Source organism: Pituophis catenifer, unplaced genomic scaffold (assembly GCF_029215685.1).
Source record: "Pituophis catenifer annectens isolate HBS135680 unplaced genomic scaffold, rPitCat1.0.hap2 SCAF_11, whole genome shotgun sequence".
In the NCBI taxonomy this organism is placed as follows: Eukaryota; Metazoa; Chordata; class Lepidosauria; order Squamata; family Colubridae; genus Pituophis; species Pituophis catenifer.
The window spans coordinates 19930809-19949144 of record NW_027256891.1 but is presented as its reverse complement, the minus strand read 5'-3'; the positions used below and the strand labels follow the sequence as shown (position 1 = coordinate 19949144).

The window sequence follows — 18336 nt, the reverse complement described above, 5'->3', positions numbered from 1 at the left end:
GACGAAGAGGAGGAGCCTTTTCTTAATGCACGGGCACGCAGAGCTGCCAAAAGGCAGGAGTGGCTCCTCAGGAGAAGGTCTCCTCGAGAGTAAGGCTTGGGGCTAATTGGCCACTCCCTTAGCTTATTTAAGGAGGAATGCCGTTTGCAGCAAGCTATAGGGAACAACTTTAGTTCAGTCTCCTTCGCGTCCGGATTCTCTGCAAAATTGTTTCTGGGCTTTCTGCCAACTCTAGTAAGTCTGTGATTACCTTATCTTAGAATTCTGGTAGGCTGTTGAGACAGTTTATTAACAGCCTTTGGTTGATAAAGACTAAGTTATTTGAGTAAAATAAGCTTTGTATAGAGTTTGTGTATGCTGCATTCTTTGGGGTCCATAGCTGGTGCAGAATAGAGGTGGAACTCTTGCCTCACAATCAGGAGGCTGTGAGCTCGATCCTAGGTAGCGGCAGATATTTATCTCTCTGGGCACAATGAGAATATATCTGCTGTGAACTCTGCATTGGCGACAGGATGCAAGGGATTACCAGGTCATTAAAAGACCAAAAAAAAAAAAAAAGTTCTCTGTTAAGTAGTAGGTTTTAGGAGCTGTGGCGGTGCAGTGGTTGGTATGCACTAATTCTGCCGTTTGCCAGCAGTTCAATTCTCACAGGCTCAAGGTTGACTCAGCATTCCATCCTTCAAAGGTCGATAAAATGAGGACCCAGATTGTTAGGGCCAATATGCTGACTCTGTAAACCATTTAGAGAGGGCTATAAAGCACTGTAAAGTGGTATATAAATCTAAGTGCTATTGCTATAGTTATTGTTAAATCTGCCCACTGCCAGCAGTTCCATCCTGACCAGCTCAAAATTGACTCAGCCTTCCATCCTTCTGAGATTGTTAAAATCAGGACCCAGATTGATGGGGGCAATATGCTGACACTGTAAACGGCTTAGAGAGGGCTGTGAGGTGGTATATAAGTGTAAGTGCAATTGCTATTAAAAAGGTAGCGACTTGTATAAAACAAATGGCTCCAACACAGTAGATATTCTTACGAATTGATATGTTCGTACACTGTATAAAGCCACTTTATTGGAGGGATAGGCTCTTTATTTTTTCAGCTTCAGATTTTAAGGGACTGATCCTGTTATTTACCTCTGGTAAATGAGGCACAGGGCTGAACATTAAAGCTGTTGATGGTTAAGCTGTGAATACTTCTATATGCACCAACATATGGCCGGTGTGCTAATATTATGCCTTGTTGCATTCAGAACCTATCCTCAAGCTGTCTTTAACTTTGTAATTGGAATACATTAAACTGGGCTTGACAGTTTGCTTCACTTGGTATGCAAGGGATTTTTTTGGCAAGTCTGCTTTCCCGAGAAGCAACCCCTGTCTTAAACAGGAAGTTGAAAAGTAACTCCTTTGCTTGTTAACATTTCCCATGGATTATCCAGGAAATGAAAATAAAGGGGATTGGAAATGTAAGAAGCCTACTAAGGATAACCAGCCTCTGCGAATCTATGGTGATGTTTTTTTTTCCTCCTCTCCAAATCCAACCCTAATCCTAAATGGAATTCCACCCCCATTGGATTTTCCTGTGTATTTATCCAGGAAATGAAAATTATGAACTGACTTCTGGATTAAACTAGTTAATGCTTTAGTGAACCATTGCAGTTCATTGAAGTCCCATTTTTTACTTGTTGTATCTAAGTAACTAATTTATTGTCAGTCCAGATAGATAGATGGATGGATAGATAGATAGATAGATATAGATGGATGATAGAGATAGATGATAGAGAGATAGATATAGATAGATGATAGAGATAGTTGATAGAGAGATAGATATAGATAGATGATAGAGATAGATAGATAGAGATAGATGATAGAGATAGATAGATAGAGATAGATGATAGAGATAGATGATAGATAGATAGATATAAATATAGATAGATAGATGATAGAGATAGATAGATAGACAGATAGATTATATATATATATATATATATATATATATATATATATATATATATATAAAGAGAGAGAGAGAGAGAGAGAGAGAGAGAGAGAGATCACTTAGCACTTAAGACTTATAAACTACTTTATAGTTTATACTCCTATTATATACTCCTCTTATATACTATAGGAGTATATAAGAGTATATAATACTCTTATATACTCCTCTCTAAGCAGTTTACAGGGTCAGCATATTTCCACTAACAAACTGGGTCCCCATTTTACTGACCTTAGAAAGATGGGAAGCTTGAGCTGGTCAGAATCCATGAGCCGGTCAGGATCGAACTTCTGGCAGTTGGCAGAATTAGTGTGCAATGCTGCATTCTAACCCTATGGCACTGCTGGAAAGAGATAGATAGATAAGATACACACACACACACACACACCAAATTTATATTTTGCTGATAAAGAAATAAAGGAAGACTATAGTATAGATCTATTTCAAACTATTTAGCTCTCATCAACTAGCCATACCCTTACTTGGATTCAAACTTGGGCTGCCTGCATATTAGGCAGTTGTATTAACCTCTGAGCCACAAGTTCTCCTCCCTTCATCATCTTGAGCCAGGGGAGAGATTAAGTGTTTTTCTATTGAGGCACCTGGTCTACCCCAACATGTGGGAGGGAGCATACTGCATCCCTTTCGCCTTTCAGCTCCAATCCAGGAGCCCTCAAGCAGTCGCATTCACGACAAACCATTTGTATACCAAATTTATATTTCACTGATATAGCTAGCTAGCTAGCTAGATAAAGACAGATAGACAGACAGACAGACAATATTTGTTTCCATGTGACATTCCAGTATTCATTTTTGGGGTAGGTGGTTGGTACAAGAATAAGTAAGTGTTGTATGACTACATTGCCTAGCAATAATTTATACATGGAAAATAGCATAGTTCTGCTTATATTTGTATGATCAAAGAGTTGCTGTAAAAATACAGAAGCCCATTGTTATTCTGAGAATTCCTGCTTATTGTCAAGCAAACAAGGAAACTATGCAACTCAGGCACATGAGCTTAAAATATGCAGGCAGAGAGACTAGGAAATAAACTCAGATCTTGAGACAAATATTGTACATTCCCATAACATTCTTGTTTCCAATTCTCGTTCAGTGCTTTTTCCTCTGGAAACGTTCAGGAGGTCCTGCATAATAGATTTTTTAAAAACACTTTTTGGAGAAAATCCATAAACCAAAATAGAAAACAGATAAAGATAAGCGAATAAAGCACAAATGGATTAAAAAAAAGGGATCTAAAAATACAGAAATTATACAAGGGAATAGTTTTCTGGTATACCATTGCTAAATTATGAATGACTGAATATATTATATTACTTACAGGAGTTAAAGTCATTTTCAACATAATAGAGTGGGACAGAATGTCTTCTTCCTGGACTAACTGCCCAGAGTCATAGGAAATTGGGTGACTTATAAATTTAATAAATAACTACAATTTAGTGAACTTAAGAACAGAACCGCTTTATGCTTGTGACCTGGCTGTTATGGAAAGCCAAACCATATTTTGAGTGGCCGTTGGAAATGGTAATTATTTCCAATTATTAATGTATACATAATGAAATTCAATGTAGAGAACAGTAAAGTCCTACACTTAGGCAAGAAAAACCCAAAGTACACATATAGACTGGGTGAAACCAGGCTTAATAGCAGTAACTGTGAGAGGGATCTTCGAGTCTTAGTGGACAATCAGTTAAATATGAGCCAGCAATGTGCAGCGGCAGCCAAAAGAGCCAATGCAATCCTAAATTGCATTAACAGAGGGATACAGTCAAGAGCCTCGGTGGTGCAGCGGAACTAAAGTGCTGTTAAGTGCTAGCACTTAGCTGCCAGCTGCTGCAATTAGTGCAAGTTCAAATCTCACCAGGCTCAAAGTTGACTCAGCCTTCCATCTTTTCAAGGTAGGTAAATTGAGGACCCGGATTGTGGGAGCAATAACCCAACTTTGTATAGAACAACACCGCTTTGGGGGGGGGGGGGGCAAAGCCCTAATAAGCAGGTATATATACAAAAAAGTATGCAGGCTATTGCTATAATGCATTGTAAGCCGCCCTGAGTCTACGGAGAAGGGCGGCATATAAATTGGACTAATAAATAAATAAATCAATCAATCATGGGAGTTAACAATACCACTCTATAAAGCCTAGAGTACTGCATCCAGTTTTGGTCACCACCCTATAAAAAAGATGTTGAGACTCTAGAAAAAGTGCAGAAAAGAGCAACCAGGATGATTAGGGGACTGGAGACTAAAACATATGAAGAACGGTTACAGGAACTAGGCATGGCTAGTCTAGTGAGAAGAAGGACCAGGGGAGACATGACAGCAGTGTTCCAATATTTGAGGGGCTGCCACAGAGAGGAGGGGGGGTCTAACTATTTTCCAAAGCACCCGAAGGCCAGACAAGGAATAATGGGTGGAAACTGAACAAGGAGAGATTCAACCTGGAAATAAGGAGAAATTTTCTGACAGTGAGAACAATCAACCAGTGGAACAGAAGTTGCCTTTGGAAGTTGTGGGAGCTTTATCACTTGAGGCTTTCAAGAAGAGATTGGACTGCCATTTGTCAGAAATGGTGTAGGGTTTCCTGTTTAGGTGGGGGGTTGGACTAGATGACCTACAAGGTCCCTTCCAACTCTGTTAATCTGTATAGATCACTTGTATTTTCATTGCTGTTGTATTAAATTTGTATTTTCATTACTGTTTCTTCTCTTTGTCACCTTATGTTTTGGAAGAAATAACACCGATTTCTTGAAGATAGATATTAAACAGGAATAATACATCTCCAAAGGAATGGTGCCTCCCATTTTGTCCAAAACATTAAGGAGAATGTTCTAATAAAACCAAAATTCAAATTTTACTGTGGCACCTTAACCCCTGGCAACTGAAGAACAGCTGAAAATAATAAACTGCATGAAAATATATACATAGATGGATGAAAAATAAGTTCATTACACAGAGCTTTTAAAAGCAGGTCCTACCCAGAGATGTTAAGTAAATTATGCAATAAATCTTAATGCATCTGAAATAACTCACCAAAGTACCCTCTGTAATCATTCTTTGCCATGCTTGGTAGTATTGTTCATGCTCTAGTAGAAAGAAAGTAATGACAATTTTCATTTTTAACCCATTTTATTTACAAACAGGGATCCTTGGTCTGGGGGTTATTCCATTTGACATTAATTGCTATTTATTGTTTGTTTGAAAAATACATTCTATATCCTCACTGGGCCTTACTATATGCAGTATTCATCACACTTGGACTGTATAAAATCTACTTCTAAGAATCCTTTTCTTTTGCTGATTGTGGTGAAGGGAACAAAGGAAATCAACATGTAATTATTATTACTTTTTAATTTATAAAAATTATTGGCCGTCCATCTTACCATAGGGTAACTCTGAGTGGCTTGCAGTCATCAAAATGTATGGATACATGTAGATTAAAACATAAATAAATTAAAACCAAACATTAAAATTTAATGACACATGGTGAGGGCGGAAGGCAGTTTTCTGATCTAGGCTCCCTTAAAAAGCAGGAAGCAGAGTCCTGGTCCCGGCAAAACCCCTTTTATTCACACGACTGAATTACTTTCATTCACAGTCAGCAAGGCTTGGCAAACAGTCTTTCAGAGGAATATTTATCAACACAGACCTTATCTCGCTTGGAAAGCTGCCAGGTAACTAGTTTCCAAATGCAGGGCAAGGCAAAACTTGGCACAGAGTCTCTGGGATTCACAGACAGATCTTCCCACTCTTGAAACGACCGACCGAACAAATTGTTTCCTGCAAAAGCCCACTCCCCGTTTGCTCCTCTTTTGTTTCCTATGGGGGGGGGCAATCACCTCCAAGGTGTGCTTTACTCCTAAATTGACCCTGCTTTCTTAGTTGTTCTTGTCTTCTGGCAGCTCTGCGCATGCGCACATTGGGAACAGGCTCCAGCTGTTCCTCTGCCTCACTGCTGTCTAGCTCCCTCTCTGCCTCCGACACAGAGCCCTTGTCCAAGCTTTCCCCAGCCCCCAGGACTGGCCCAGGTTCCTCCCCAACCTCCTCACTGTCCGACTCTGCTGCCAGTAGGCGTAGTGGAGGGAGATAGGAGCCGTTACTTGATCAACCACCTCCTAACTTTGAGTAAACATGACTTTGAGATGTAACTTCCAAAATAAAGGTAGAGAAAGGTGATTTGAGTCCTTGGAGACCTATTTTTGAGAGTTGCTCCAAACTGTGTGTATTGTTGAGTGTTTAAGACACCCAACTCCATCATTGCTCTGTGCCTGTTAATTGCTCTAGCATTCTTCTCTCCAGTGAGTGTTATCTCTGTTTTGCAAGGCTACATTAAACTTTCCCCATACTTTCCCTTGTAGTTGTTATTTTTTTTTTTACTCTTCATTGTCCTTTTTTGTTAAAGAGCGATGCTTCGGCTTATCTATATTTTGGTGCTCTCAATTGCCTTCTGTAGTTTCAGCTGCTGTCTTTGTTCAGCTGACTTTGAAATTTCCTTTTAACATGCAGCTGAATTTGGTATTGTTGGGTTCTATCAGAAAAATATATCTGAAAATGTTTTAATATTTTCACTTACTCTATATGAATCTCGCTTCTCATTCCATCACTACCCTGAGTGATGAGTGTTCATAATATTCTCTTTTAAATATTTTCCTTCCCGCCCTCCCTCCCTTCCTTCCTCCCTCCCTCCCTCCCTCCCTCCCTCCCTCCCTCCTTCCTTCCTTCCTTCCTTCCTTCCTTCCTTCCTTCCTTCCTTCCTTCTCCTTCCTCCCTCCCTCCCTCCACCCTTCCCCTTCCCTTCCCTGGATTTGAGGATTTCCTTTATTTTTCTAAATTAAATTACGTTGAACCTTTTTTAGAACTTAACACTATATTTTGAGTGGCTTCCAACTTCAAAGAATGGGGCCACCAGTTCTTCATCATTGATGTAAAATCTGGCAAAACCACAAGTCTTGGTCTTCTGTAGGACAAATGTTCCAGAATGACATCATCACTGCAAATTTAATTTCCAGAGTTACAAAACTCAGAATCCTTCAAATGTCATAGAAAAATTGAGGATGGTTTGCATGGCTTATTACTAGTTACATGAACTCTTGGAGTCCCTTCGTTGTCCTAATCTCATGGTGTTATTTTGTAGACTTTTTGATTCTGACTCCTCTTGAGTTTCTTTCAAATGCATGTTCTGAAGTGCTTCTCAATTGGTAATCAGTTTTAACCTTGATGGCTCTGCAGAGACATCTAGTGATTTGAGTTTTGCATGCACACCAAAGGTAAACCAATAAACAACTGCAAACATGAGCATGCATAGAGAAATCCAACTGCTCAAATGTTCTGGTGCTCTAGATTTAATTGCTACTTCTTGATGTTCCTCAGAATCTTTGAGTTTTATCAGAAAAGGTGGGGAGAAGATGGCAGTCGTACATTTTTAAAGCAGAAAACATATTTAGGGTTTAGTGGATGTCTACAGTTTCAGAAAGCTTAAACCATTAACAGGATATTACGGATTTTGACACATTTAATGCTCTACTCATTTATCTTCCATTCAAGAACTAAACTTTAGATGCTGAGCATAAGTTATTTGAAATAATCAAAACACAGCATTGTCATTGTGATGGTGTTGTAAGTGTCGCTACTCATTTTAATTATTTGTATTTGTGTGGCAGTTCATCTGTGTGGAAAATTGGAAGAACTTGAGGATCAAGTCTATAAATGTCAAAATAATACTTTCTGGAAATAGAGAGGGGGAAAAAAGAACAATTAGAATAAAGTTAATTATTGTAAGGCTGAGGTTTTAGATTTCTTTCAAAGGTGGATTTGCCTACATAGGCATGCTTTAGAAAATAGAATTTCTAAACAGTAATCAGACTGTTTATGTGCATGGAAAGTATACACAGGAGCAATCATGAAATAATTTGCAATTTACATTTTTTTTTACAGTTGGGTTAACAATTTTGGACATGAAGGCCTTGGGCTTCTCCTGGATGTCCTTGAAAAACTCCTTGATAAGAGACAGTAAGTATAGACCGTATAAGAAGTAATAAGGGGAAGCAACAAGAGTGATTAATATAGGACCGTCCGTTAATGTTATTATTATTAATTTTCAGGCAAGAAAGTATTGACAAGAAAAATCAACATAAGCTTATACAGTGCCTCAAAGCGTTTATGAATAATAAGGTAGGAATTTCAGCCCTGGCTGATTATTTTTTTTTTTTCTCTCCTTCAGATAGGTTCACTTTAACTGGTAATGAATGACCGTCTTTAAAGAAAGAGATATCTTTAATGAAATGGAAATTTGATCTACTAATGATGATGGTTTTGCCTGTAGTTTAATATTGCTGCATGCAAAGAATTTGGAATAAGGCGAAACCGATTCATATGTTATTTCAAGGCTTGAGAACGGCACCAAGTACACCGAAGCATTTCCTTTTCTTCTGAGAACTAGGAAAAAAAAACACCTCATTTTTTTTTAAAGGTCAGCTCTTCCAGACTAGGAAGCCAAAGTCATGCAGGGTAATATTACTTTTATTAGAAAGATACAGTAACGGAATCTTGCAATGCCTCCCCCCCCCCCCTTTTATCTTCATGAAAACTAGGGAAGGTCTCGTCAGAGTTTTCTCTTTTTCAGGTTACAGCACTGCCCCAAACTCAGGTTTCTTTTATCTGATTATTGTCTAGGAAGCAGCTGTTCCTCCTGACCTCCAAGGTCACTCCTTCTGCTCATTACAAAGCTTCAGTGATACGGATCCCAAGATAATATCGTAAAAAAAGTAGAACTTGTATGAGTAACCCAACTTTTGGATAAATCTCTCCAATCTCGCTGTGAACCTCAGAAGCCAAATTTAGTGATGTCAGAGTGCTTTAATTTTAAGAAGAGGGTATAGGACAATTGGGTCTGCAACCTTAAACACACAAAGAGCAATTTGGACCTATTTCCCACAGAAAAGAAAACACCGGGAGCCACAAAAACCCTTCCCGTGTCTGACTATTTCTTGAGCGGCCACAAAACTAGCATATGTAGTTGAATTAAACATTCTGTTTTCTTCTGAAACTTTTCTTTTCTTGGATTTATCCATGGTTGGCCTACCAGGGGTTGAAAAGCTCAATAAATTAGGTGCCGGCGGGTGTTGCACATTGGCGGTTGTGACGCATATTTTGTGTGACGAGCCGCAGTAGAGAGGTGAAAGAGCCACACGCGGCTCCAGAGCTGCAGGTTGCTGATCCCTGGTGTAGGGGGCTATGTGAGGGCAATGGAAATACGGTAATACCTTCAACTACTTGAATTGTTCTCAGTGTGTTTTTAAATCCAGGGAAAAAAAAAAAAACCCAGAGAAACCAAAATGTCCTTACGGGTTTACTTCCATGTTGTTTATCTATTGCCGGCAAGACTTAGAAATTTAATTTTCTAGGGATTTTTTTTTCATAGGAAAAAAAAAAAAAGACGGCGTTAAGTGAACATAGGCAGGGAAATAACAAGCTATGTGGCATTCAAGCTGTGTTTCCATCGTGAAATACAATTATCTCTCTGATAAGCATAGCCAAAATACCCATTTGCAATATTTTAATAGACACATCATCTTGTTTTCCAGTATACTAGGCATTTTCTGCATATGGGGAATTTCTTTTTTCTAGAAACCTGTCCTCTTTTTAAAAGTATGTTTCATTGAACTTGGTGAGACTCCGTTCTCTCCATCAATTCCTCCACTGATGCGGTAGAATGATGCTGTTGTGTAATGCTGATTGAGAACAACCTGGGCAGCCTATAGCTTCATATGATCAGTTTTGAGAAAAATGTTCTTCGAAATTGGAGATAATGTCATGTTTTGGCGTATCATCTCCGGCCATTTAGCAATAGCACTTAGACTTATATACCGCTTCACAGTGTGCACAGCCCCTCCCTAAGCGGCTTACAGAGTCAGCATATTGCCCCCAACAATTTGAGGTTCTCATTTTACCCACTTTGGAAGGATGGAAGGCTGAGTCAATCTTGAGCCTGGTAAGATAAACAGATAGATAATAGGGAGGGAGGGAGGGAGGGAGACAGACAGACAGACAGACAGACAGACAGACAGACAGACAGACAGACAGACATTTGTTTCCGTGTGACTTTTCAGTATTCATTCAGTATTTTTCATTGAACTGAAGAAACATCTTGGATGACAAGCAAAATATTTGGGGTTTCCTAGCTGATAGTATCAAGCTAACTTTGAAAGCTGAACAAGACCTAGTTACTACTTGGCATAGCAAGAAATCCTACAAATATAGACAAGGAGGTAAAAGTAATAATAATAGCAATAGCACTTAGACTTATATACCGCTTCACAGTGTGCTTTAAAGCCCTCTCTAAACGGTTTACAGAGTCAGCCTCTTGCCCCCAACAATCTGGCTCCTCATTTTACCCATCTGGGAAGGATGGAAGGCTGAGTCAACCTTGAACCTGGTGAGATTCGAACTGCCAAATTGCAGGCAGCCGGCAGTCAGTAGAAGTAGTCTGCAGTACTGCACTCTAACCACTGCGCCACCGCGGCTCAATGAGAGACTCTAGCCCTAAATTAGAGGTTCATTCTTGGTATCCACATAGGAGGTTTACTACTGATCACTTTGTGCTTCTGAAAGTTGTAACTCTGGAAGCACCAAAGAGGTTAAAGGAGAACCTGCTGTATTGGTCTCTGTAGCTCCAAATGACATCTCCGAACTAATTTGAAAATAAGAACGGTTTTGGGAGAGGCATTAGTTTCACCAGAGGTGATTAAACTAAGCGTGGACTAGTGGGCCCGAGGCGGTTCTCTTTATCGTTATAAATCACACATTAAAAATGCCCGCCGAATGGAACATTAAAAAAAGCTCCAAGGAAGTCTTTATCTAACAATAACTTTCCATAATTGGAGCGGTTATCTTTATTAAGTAGCTTTCTGATGGGACATCTTGGACGACCCAAGATCTGAGAACTATAAAAAGGAAGAAGCTGATCTTTCAGGTATCCCAGAAGGGTCTTTAAACCTGGTACATCGGACGTCTGAATTGGGCTGTGGAATGGACAAGGAAGCCATAATACAAAGATGAAGTCGCATAGATATTTCTACCTCAATCAATCAGAATAGAGCTGGAAGGGACCTTGGAGGTCTTCTAGTCCAACCCCCTGTTCAAGAAGCAGACCCTATACCATTTAAGACAGCCTTTTCTTAAAAACCTCCAATGATGAAGCTCCTTCAACTTCTGAAGGCAACTTCTGTTCCATTGGTTCATTGTCCTCACGGTTAGGAATTTTCTCCTCAATTCCACGTTTGCTTCTTTCTTTGATTATTTTGCATCCATTGCTTCTTGTCTTGCTTTCTGGTGTTTTGGAAAAAAAAAAACAAGTTGACCCCCTCTTCTTTGTGGCAGCCCCTCAAATCCTAGAATACTGCTATCATGTCACCCCTAGTCCTTTTCTCTAGACTGGCCTGCAACCGTTCTTCATATTTTTTTGTCTCCAAGCCCTTAATCATCTTAGCTGCTGTTCTCGACATCTTTTTTGTCATGTGGTGACCAAAACTGGATGCAGGATTCCAGGTGTGGTCTTACTAAGGATATCTAAAGCGGAACTAATACTTCACGTGATTCTGATTGTGTTAGCTTTTTTCGGTTGCTGCCGTACTGTCATCTCCCCAAATCTGGCTCTTTCAGAACCTTGTAATTGATGAGCTTTGTTTAGGGATTATAAAACTTGAAGATTGAGCGTGCTGCAAACTCATTAACTTTTAAACCATTCCTTCTCCCCCCTCCAAGTATGGACTACAAAGAATACTGGGAGATGAACGGAGCCTTCTCTTACTTGCCAGAGCAATTGATCCAAAGCAACCAAACATGATGACTGAAACAGTGAAAATACTCTCTGCCATTTGTATCGTTGGAGAAGAAAACATGTAAGTAACGGAACTATTAAGTGCATTTAATTAATTAAATAAATTTATGAACCCTACTTTTAGGGCATTCAACTAAACTGTCATTATCAGTTTAGTTTTGCTTTAATACGTTGACTCCTATATGTTTCCTCTTGGCCCTTGACTTCCAGAGAGATTTAAGAGTTCTTTTATGACTATTTATCTGGAGGATAAACACATATGCCACCTCCATCTCCTATATGCCACCTCTATCTTCTAGATCAGGGGTGTCAAACTCGTTTTCATTGAGGTCTGCATCAAGGTTGTGTTTGACCTTAGGGGGCCGAGGTGGGTCACTCGTGTCGGGGGCGCCTGTGTGGGCCGAGCGCTCTGCCAGCAAAACGGGCTCCTGGGCCCCGTTTTCAGCTGCGATGGCCTTCTGCAGTCCTATGCCAGCGAAAACGGAGCTTGGGGGTAGCTGCATGCAGTCCTCCTGAGCTACGATTTCACTAGCAGAGGCATTGCAGGCCAGTCCTTTGCTGCTTCCAGGGCCAGATCTATGCACCCTTGAATTTATCCTCTGCACCTCTGTCCTAAATCAAAGAGAGCTTGTACGAATTGCTAGAGAGCAGCATTTGGATGAGCAGGTGGTCCTTGTTTCATAACCATTCGTTCAAATTTGTGACAATGCTTTTGCAATCCGCCTTGGTCACATGATCACGATTTGCAAGCTTCATTGCTGACTTTTCACAAGCAAAGTTAATGGGCAAGCCGGCAGGAAATCAGAAATCAAATGATGTAATTGCTTAATGATTGGTAACCTGCCAGCTCCCCCATTAACCTTGCTTGTGAAAAGCCAGCAATGAAGGTTGCTAATTATGATCATGTGACCGTGGGGTACTGCGCTAGTCACTTAATGATGGTAACCAGTGCTGGCCAGAATTGCCATCATTAATAAGTGCTATTACATGATATCACACTTTGCAACCACATCACTTAGTGACAGAAAGTCACAATCCCAATTATTGTGATCTCTTGCAACAAGGCTAGGGATGTTTTATTTGATTTGGGCTAATTTTTGAATGCAAGAATAGAGAGCTGCAAGGAGGAATACAGGATAGAGTCATTTTTCTCCCGTGAAGTTTTTCAAGTTAGTTACTTAAGGATCCAAACCTTAAACAGTCTGACTTTATTTAAGAATCGAAGGAACAACAAGCAAAGTCAAAAAGATTTATTTCCTTGATTACTTAGCGGATTGCTTTTTAGGTGTTGGTTTTTAAATCAATTTGCTACCAAAGAGGCAAAAAAAAAAAAAAAAGGGCCTTTAAGAAATCCGAGGTGTGATTTTTGAATAGTCTGTTAAAGTACGTGCATATCTTTACAACCCATTGAAATAAATCTCTGTTACAGGCTCGACAAAATTTTAGGAGCTATAACAATTGCAGCTGAGAGAAATAATGGAGAACGATTTGCTAACATAGTGGAGGGGCTCGAAAATCACGAAGCTCTGCAATTACAGGTAGGATTTCTTGGATTTACAATTTAGACAATTAGATTAGGCAACAATGCGTTTTAATTACTAGCTGCATCAAAAACGTTTAAAATGGCTGGAGATAATTTGGGTTCCTGTGACCTTGTTTTGGGTAGAAGTTTCAAATCCCAAGTAAATATTCATCTCAAATTTCAGTAAGAAAAGCCTGATAATCTTCTTAAATACTTTGCATAAACACATTTGAAACACTCATTGCTATACATTGCAGAAATTTACTTTTTACTGACTTTTTTTTTAAAAAAAAACTGTTTACGAATGCAGAGAATTATAAAAACAAATGCTTTCTTTTCTCTATGCAGGGCAATGTATTTTAGAATATAAACTTTCAGTCCGTGCAGATCATCCTTACATACGTTTCCAAAATTCTTTTCTGAAATCGTTTTTTTCCCAGAGTTTTGTGTCTCAAGAAGGACTGATGAAGGAGAATGGTCAGTCCTGGAGGCCATCTTTTTACTTTGGATCTTCAGGGCTGCCACGTTTAGTGCTGTGGGAAATTGGGAGTGGGGGATTGCATGGAGTTGCAGAGATATCTAGCCATAATAACATTCCTTTCTACTTGGACTTTCTTTTGGGTGGGGAAAACCTGAAAGCTTTCAGATTCGGGTTTTCTCAGATGTGCCAATATGACATCTCTAATAAAATGGAACTCTGAGGAGCTTCTAGCTTCGAAGCTTTCTTTCGTTGAGGATATAACTTGGAACCCTGACATTAACCCGAATCTGACATATATTTTAACTTTTCTCTCTGAAGCGGTTTCTCTTGGTGACTTTAAGATCCGTGCACTTCGACTCCCAGAATCCTTCAGCCACCCATGGAATTCCAGAAGTTGCAGTCCACACATCTTAAACTCATCGAGGTTGAGACACACTAGTGTTAAATCATAACATCCTTCTTTCTGTAATCCTGTATAATCATCAAAGCCATGGATCACATTTTCATGTTTTTATCTTCATGCAAAAAGTCCATCAGAAATTTCCAGCCACCAGTAAAACAATAATTAGATTATAACAGGCAAGTTATAGAGGAAAGGTGACTCTGGAGTGAGTACCACACAGCCCAAAGTTTGTGAGGATACACAACATTCAGTTACCACAGACAGGAAGAAGTGGGTCCCTGGCTGAAAAATCAGTCCATCAAGGCTATCAATTGAATCATTTAACTCAACAAATACATTAGCTGGATGATGAATTATCAAGAAGAGGATAAGCGGGAAGGTCCACAGTGCCATTGAAGAAAATTAATCAAGTCCAACAATTTCATATAGTGTTGGGCCCTTGGGAGTTTTTTGAGCTTGGTTGTTTTCTTGCAGATATTTCATTAACCAGCCAGTTAACATAAAATGCTAGCTGATATCATCTAGCGTTGAAGATGTTATTTAGTTGGGTAATGAAACATCTTCAAAAAAGAGAGCACCAAGGATCCCACAGTTCAACCCTCAACTACAAATACTCTCTTCCATTGGAACCCTGACAAGAATATTTGTAGTTGAAATGAGGGGTTATGTTGGTGCTCCCTGAACTTGGAGTGCACTGATTGATTGATTGGTCCAATTTATATGCCACCCTTCTCCGGAGACTCAGGGTGGCTTACAATGCGTTAAGCAATAGCCTTCATACTTTTGTATATACCTGCTTAGTAGGGCTTTCGCGCCCCCCCCCCCCAAGCGGTGTTCTTTTTTATACAAAGTCAGCTTATTGCCCCCACAATCCGGGTCCTCATTTTACCTACCTCGAAAGGATGGAAGGCTGAGTCAACCTTGAGCCTGGTGAGATTCGAACTCGCGGTAATTGCAGGCAGCTGGTGCTACTTTAACAGCACTTAGTCAGCTGCGCCACCCAGGCTCTTCCCAGGTTAGATAATGAAAGATCTGCAAGGAAACCACCAAGATCAGAAAGCACCAACCACCTTCTCATAAGGAAGACTCACAACCATTTTGGGTGCACTAAAGTTAGACGTAGTTCCCCATGACTTCCTTGTAATTATGAATAGAAGATTCCAGTAGGATATATATGCATGGTAGAATTTCTGCATTTTTAGCTAAGACATTTTTCCATCCGAAGATCTCTGGAAAGCATAAAACTGAAAATAGAACTCTTTGGATGGTTAGTTACTTTTTCACATATTGTCTCTGAGACGTGAATCACTACGAGCCCTGGAATGCCACCATCTGAATGAGATAATGATTGAGTTTGTGACTTCTGTCTTGTAAGGTTAAGTCCATAAGACAAGAATTATTTCTGTAATCTTGACATGACAATATGAAAACTTGGAGTGGCTACAAGGAACCAACCGGAAAAATTAGGTTCTCCAAAGGTCAAGTTACGATGCAGTGATATCCCTTTCCTCGTCTGAAGGCAAGCTTTGGGGTGGACAGTGTCATTTCTATTCATGCTTGCCCTTCCAATAAATACAAAAAAATGGTCTGCAACCATAAATAAAATCAACAGCTTTAATAGCTTAAAGCAAAACAGGCCCTCAACTCTAAATGCAATAAAGGTAAAGGTTCCACTCGCACATATGTGCTAGTCGTTCCTGACTCTAGGGGGCGGTGCTCATCTCCATTTCAAAGCCGAAGAGCCAGCTCTGTCCAAAGACGTCTCCATGGTCATGTGGCTGGCATGACTAAACACCAAAGGCGCACAAAACGCTGTTACCTTCCCACCAAAGGTGGTCCCTATTTTTCTACTTGCGTTTTTTACATGCTTTCAAACTGCTAGGTTGGAAGAAGTAAATGCAATAAAATGCTAGACTGAATAACAGTTTAGGATGGCCACCTTGACTAAATAAGGACTTGTTTTTAGAATTTCAACCGTTTCCCATCAGTCAATAATTTGCCATTTTGCTCCATTGAATGTTGATGCACCTGTTTTAGATTTTCCCAGTGCTATACTTGAAATGCTTCCCAGTGGACGAATGTACCACCGTTGCTATTATTTTCAGTTCCTCTCAAGGGTAGAAGGCTTAGTAGAATTGATGCTAATGACTTGTATTTGAATAATAACATCATCTTTTCAACGTCAAGTATAATCACATTCTATTTTAGTGTCTTGGGTTTTGAAATGGAGTCACTGAATTTATTTAGTTGGTTTTTTTTTTTTAGCATATTGTGTCTTTAGTATGGCCTTAAGAGATAACCTACTAGATACATAAGGTAAAGGTTCCCCTCACACATATGTGCTAGTCATTCCTGACTCTAGGGGGCGGTGCTCATCTCCATTTCAAAGCCAAAGAGCCAGCGCTGTCTGAAGACATCTCCGTGGTCATGTGGCCGGCATGACTCAATGCCAAAGGTGCACGGAACGCTGTTACCTTCCCACCAAAGGTGGTCCCTATTTTTTCTACTTGCATTTTTTACGTGCTTTTGAACTGCTAGGTTGGCAGAAGCTGGGACAAGTAACGGGAGCTCACCCCGTTATGCGGCACTAGGGATTCAAACCGTTGAACTGCTGACCTTTCGATTGACAAGCTCAGCATCTTAGCCACTGAGCCACTGTGCCCCTGTATATACATAGGAATACATAGGAAGACCCAATTTGTTTAGCTTTTACACGCAACACGGGAGCTTTAAAATAGAAGTAAGTGCGGATAGCATTATGCACACTGCCCATGTGATACGCTCCGTTACAGTGATTCCAAAGTCAATCTCCTTTAAGGACTTTGTGATTTTTTATGACTCTCACATCCATACTCCGTGACTGAAGGTACAACTGCAAGACTCATTAACTCGTCTCTAACGGAAATGGTCTCTCTACCAGTATTAATATAAGCAATTAAGTCAGAATTTCTCCTGGCAAAAACAATCACAGCAGATGGCACCTTTTCTCTCTATTAATTTCTGATTGGACATGTACTTTGGCTTGTTCAGTTATGTCATAGCTGTAACATAACAAGGATAATTCAGGCCACTACAATGCAGTATTTACAGGGAGATGTTGAATTAGAAGAATTTACAGTGTTTTATATATTAAAATTGTATTCACTTTATGGATGATCAGGTTATAGATTTCAGTGCTGCCGTGCTGATAAAATAATTTGAGGACGTTTATCCATTTGAAAAAGGACCTCTTGAGCTTGTCTGTAAAAAAGTTAAGGATTAATAACCTGTTCTAGCAATAGCAATAGCACTTAGATTTACATACCACTTCAAAGTGCTTTACAGCCCCCTCTAAGCGGTTTACAGAGTCAGCATCTTGCCCCCAATAATCTGGGCCCTCATTTTACCTACCTCGGAAGGATGGAAGGCTGAGTCAACCTTGAGCCGGTCAGGATTGAACTTCTGGCAGTGGGCAGAATTATCCTGAAATACTGTATTATAAGCGGAAGGAAGGAAGGAAGGAAGGAAGGAAGGAAGGAAGGAAGGAAGGAAGGTCATTCTCGTCATTAAACTAGACATATACTGAGTTCTGCAACCATTCTTCCTATGATTTAGTCTCCAGTTCCCTAATCATCTTTGTTGCTCTTCTCCGCACTTTTTCTGGTTAGTTAAAATATACATCTCTTTGTTCCTTTCTCCAATTTTATTGCACAAGTGCATTGGGTATGCTGATCCTAATAAGCTATATTAACTATAACTTCTATTTACAGGTTGCCTGCATGCAGTTCATAAATGCCCTTGTGACTTCTCCAGAAGAGCTTGATTTTAGGGTACATTTGAGAAATGAATTCCTGCGCTGTGGGCTAAAGAAAATATTACCAGTAAGTTACTTGCAATAGAAGTGCTAATGCATTGGGTTCTGTGGATTGCTTGCTTTGTGATTATAAATCTTACAAAAGAGTTGCAAGATAGGACTTAGGTTTGACCTTAATGGTTCTTTATCATTTTTAATCATTGTGAAAGGGGAACAGAATGCTGCAGCATTAAAAATGCTCAACAGTGAAAAATAATTTTCTTTTTATGACAAATGATTGCTTACGCT

The 18336-nt window shown here is 39.7% G+C and overlaps 1 protein-coding gene across 5 annotated transcripts in view; it reads left to right on the top strand.

Moving 5' to 3' along the window:
* DIAPH2 (diaphanous related formin 2) overlaps positions 1 to 18336 on the top strand; it is a 352831-nt gene that overhangs the window by 63991 nt on the left and 270504 nt on the right. For all 5 annotated transcript variants that reach the window (XM_070952070.1, XM_070952072.1, XM_070952071.1 and 2 more), the window contains 5 exons: positions 7946 to 8020; positions 8113 to 8182; positions 11774 to 11910; positions 13279 to 13387; positions 18005 to 18115. In XM_070952070.1, the coding sequence (XP_070808171.1) occupies positions 7946 to 8020; positions 8113 to 8182; positions 11774 to 11910; positions 13279 to 13387; positions 18005 to 18115 (502 nt within the window). The remainder of the gene's footprint in view (positions 1 to 7945; positions 8021 to 8112; positions 8183 to 11773; positions 11911 to 13278; positions 13388 to 18004; positions 18116 to 18336) is intronic.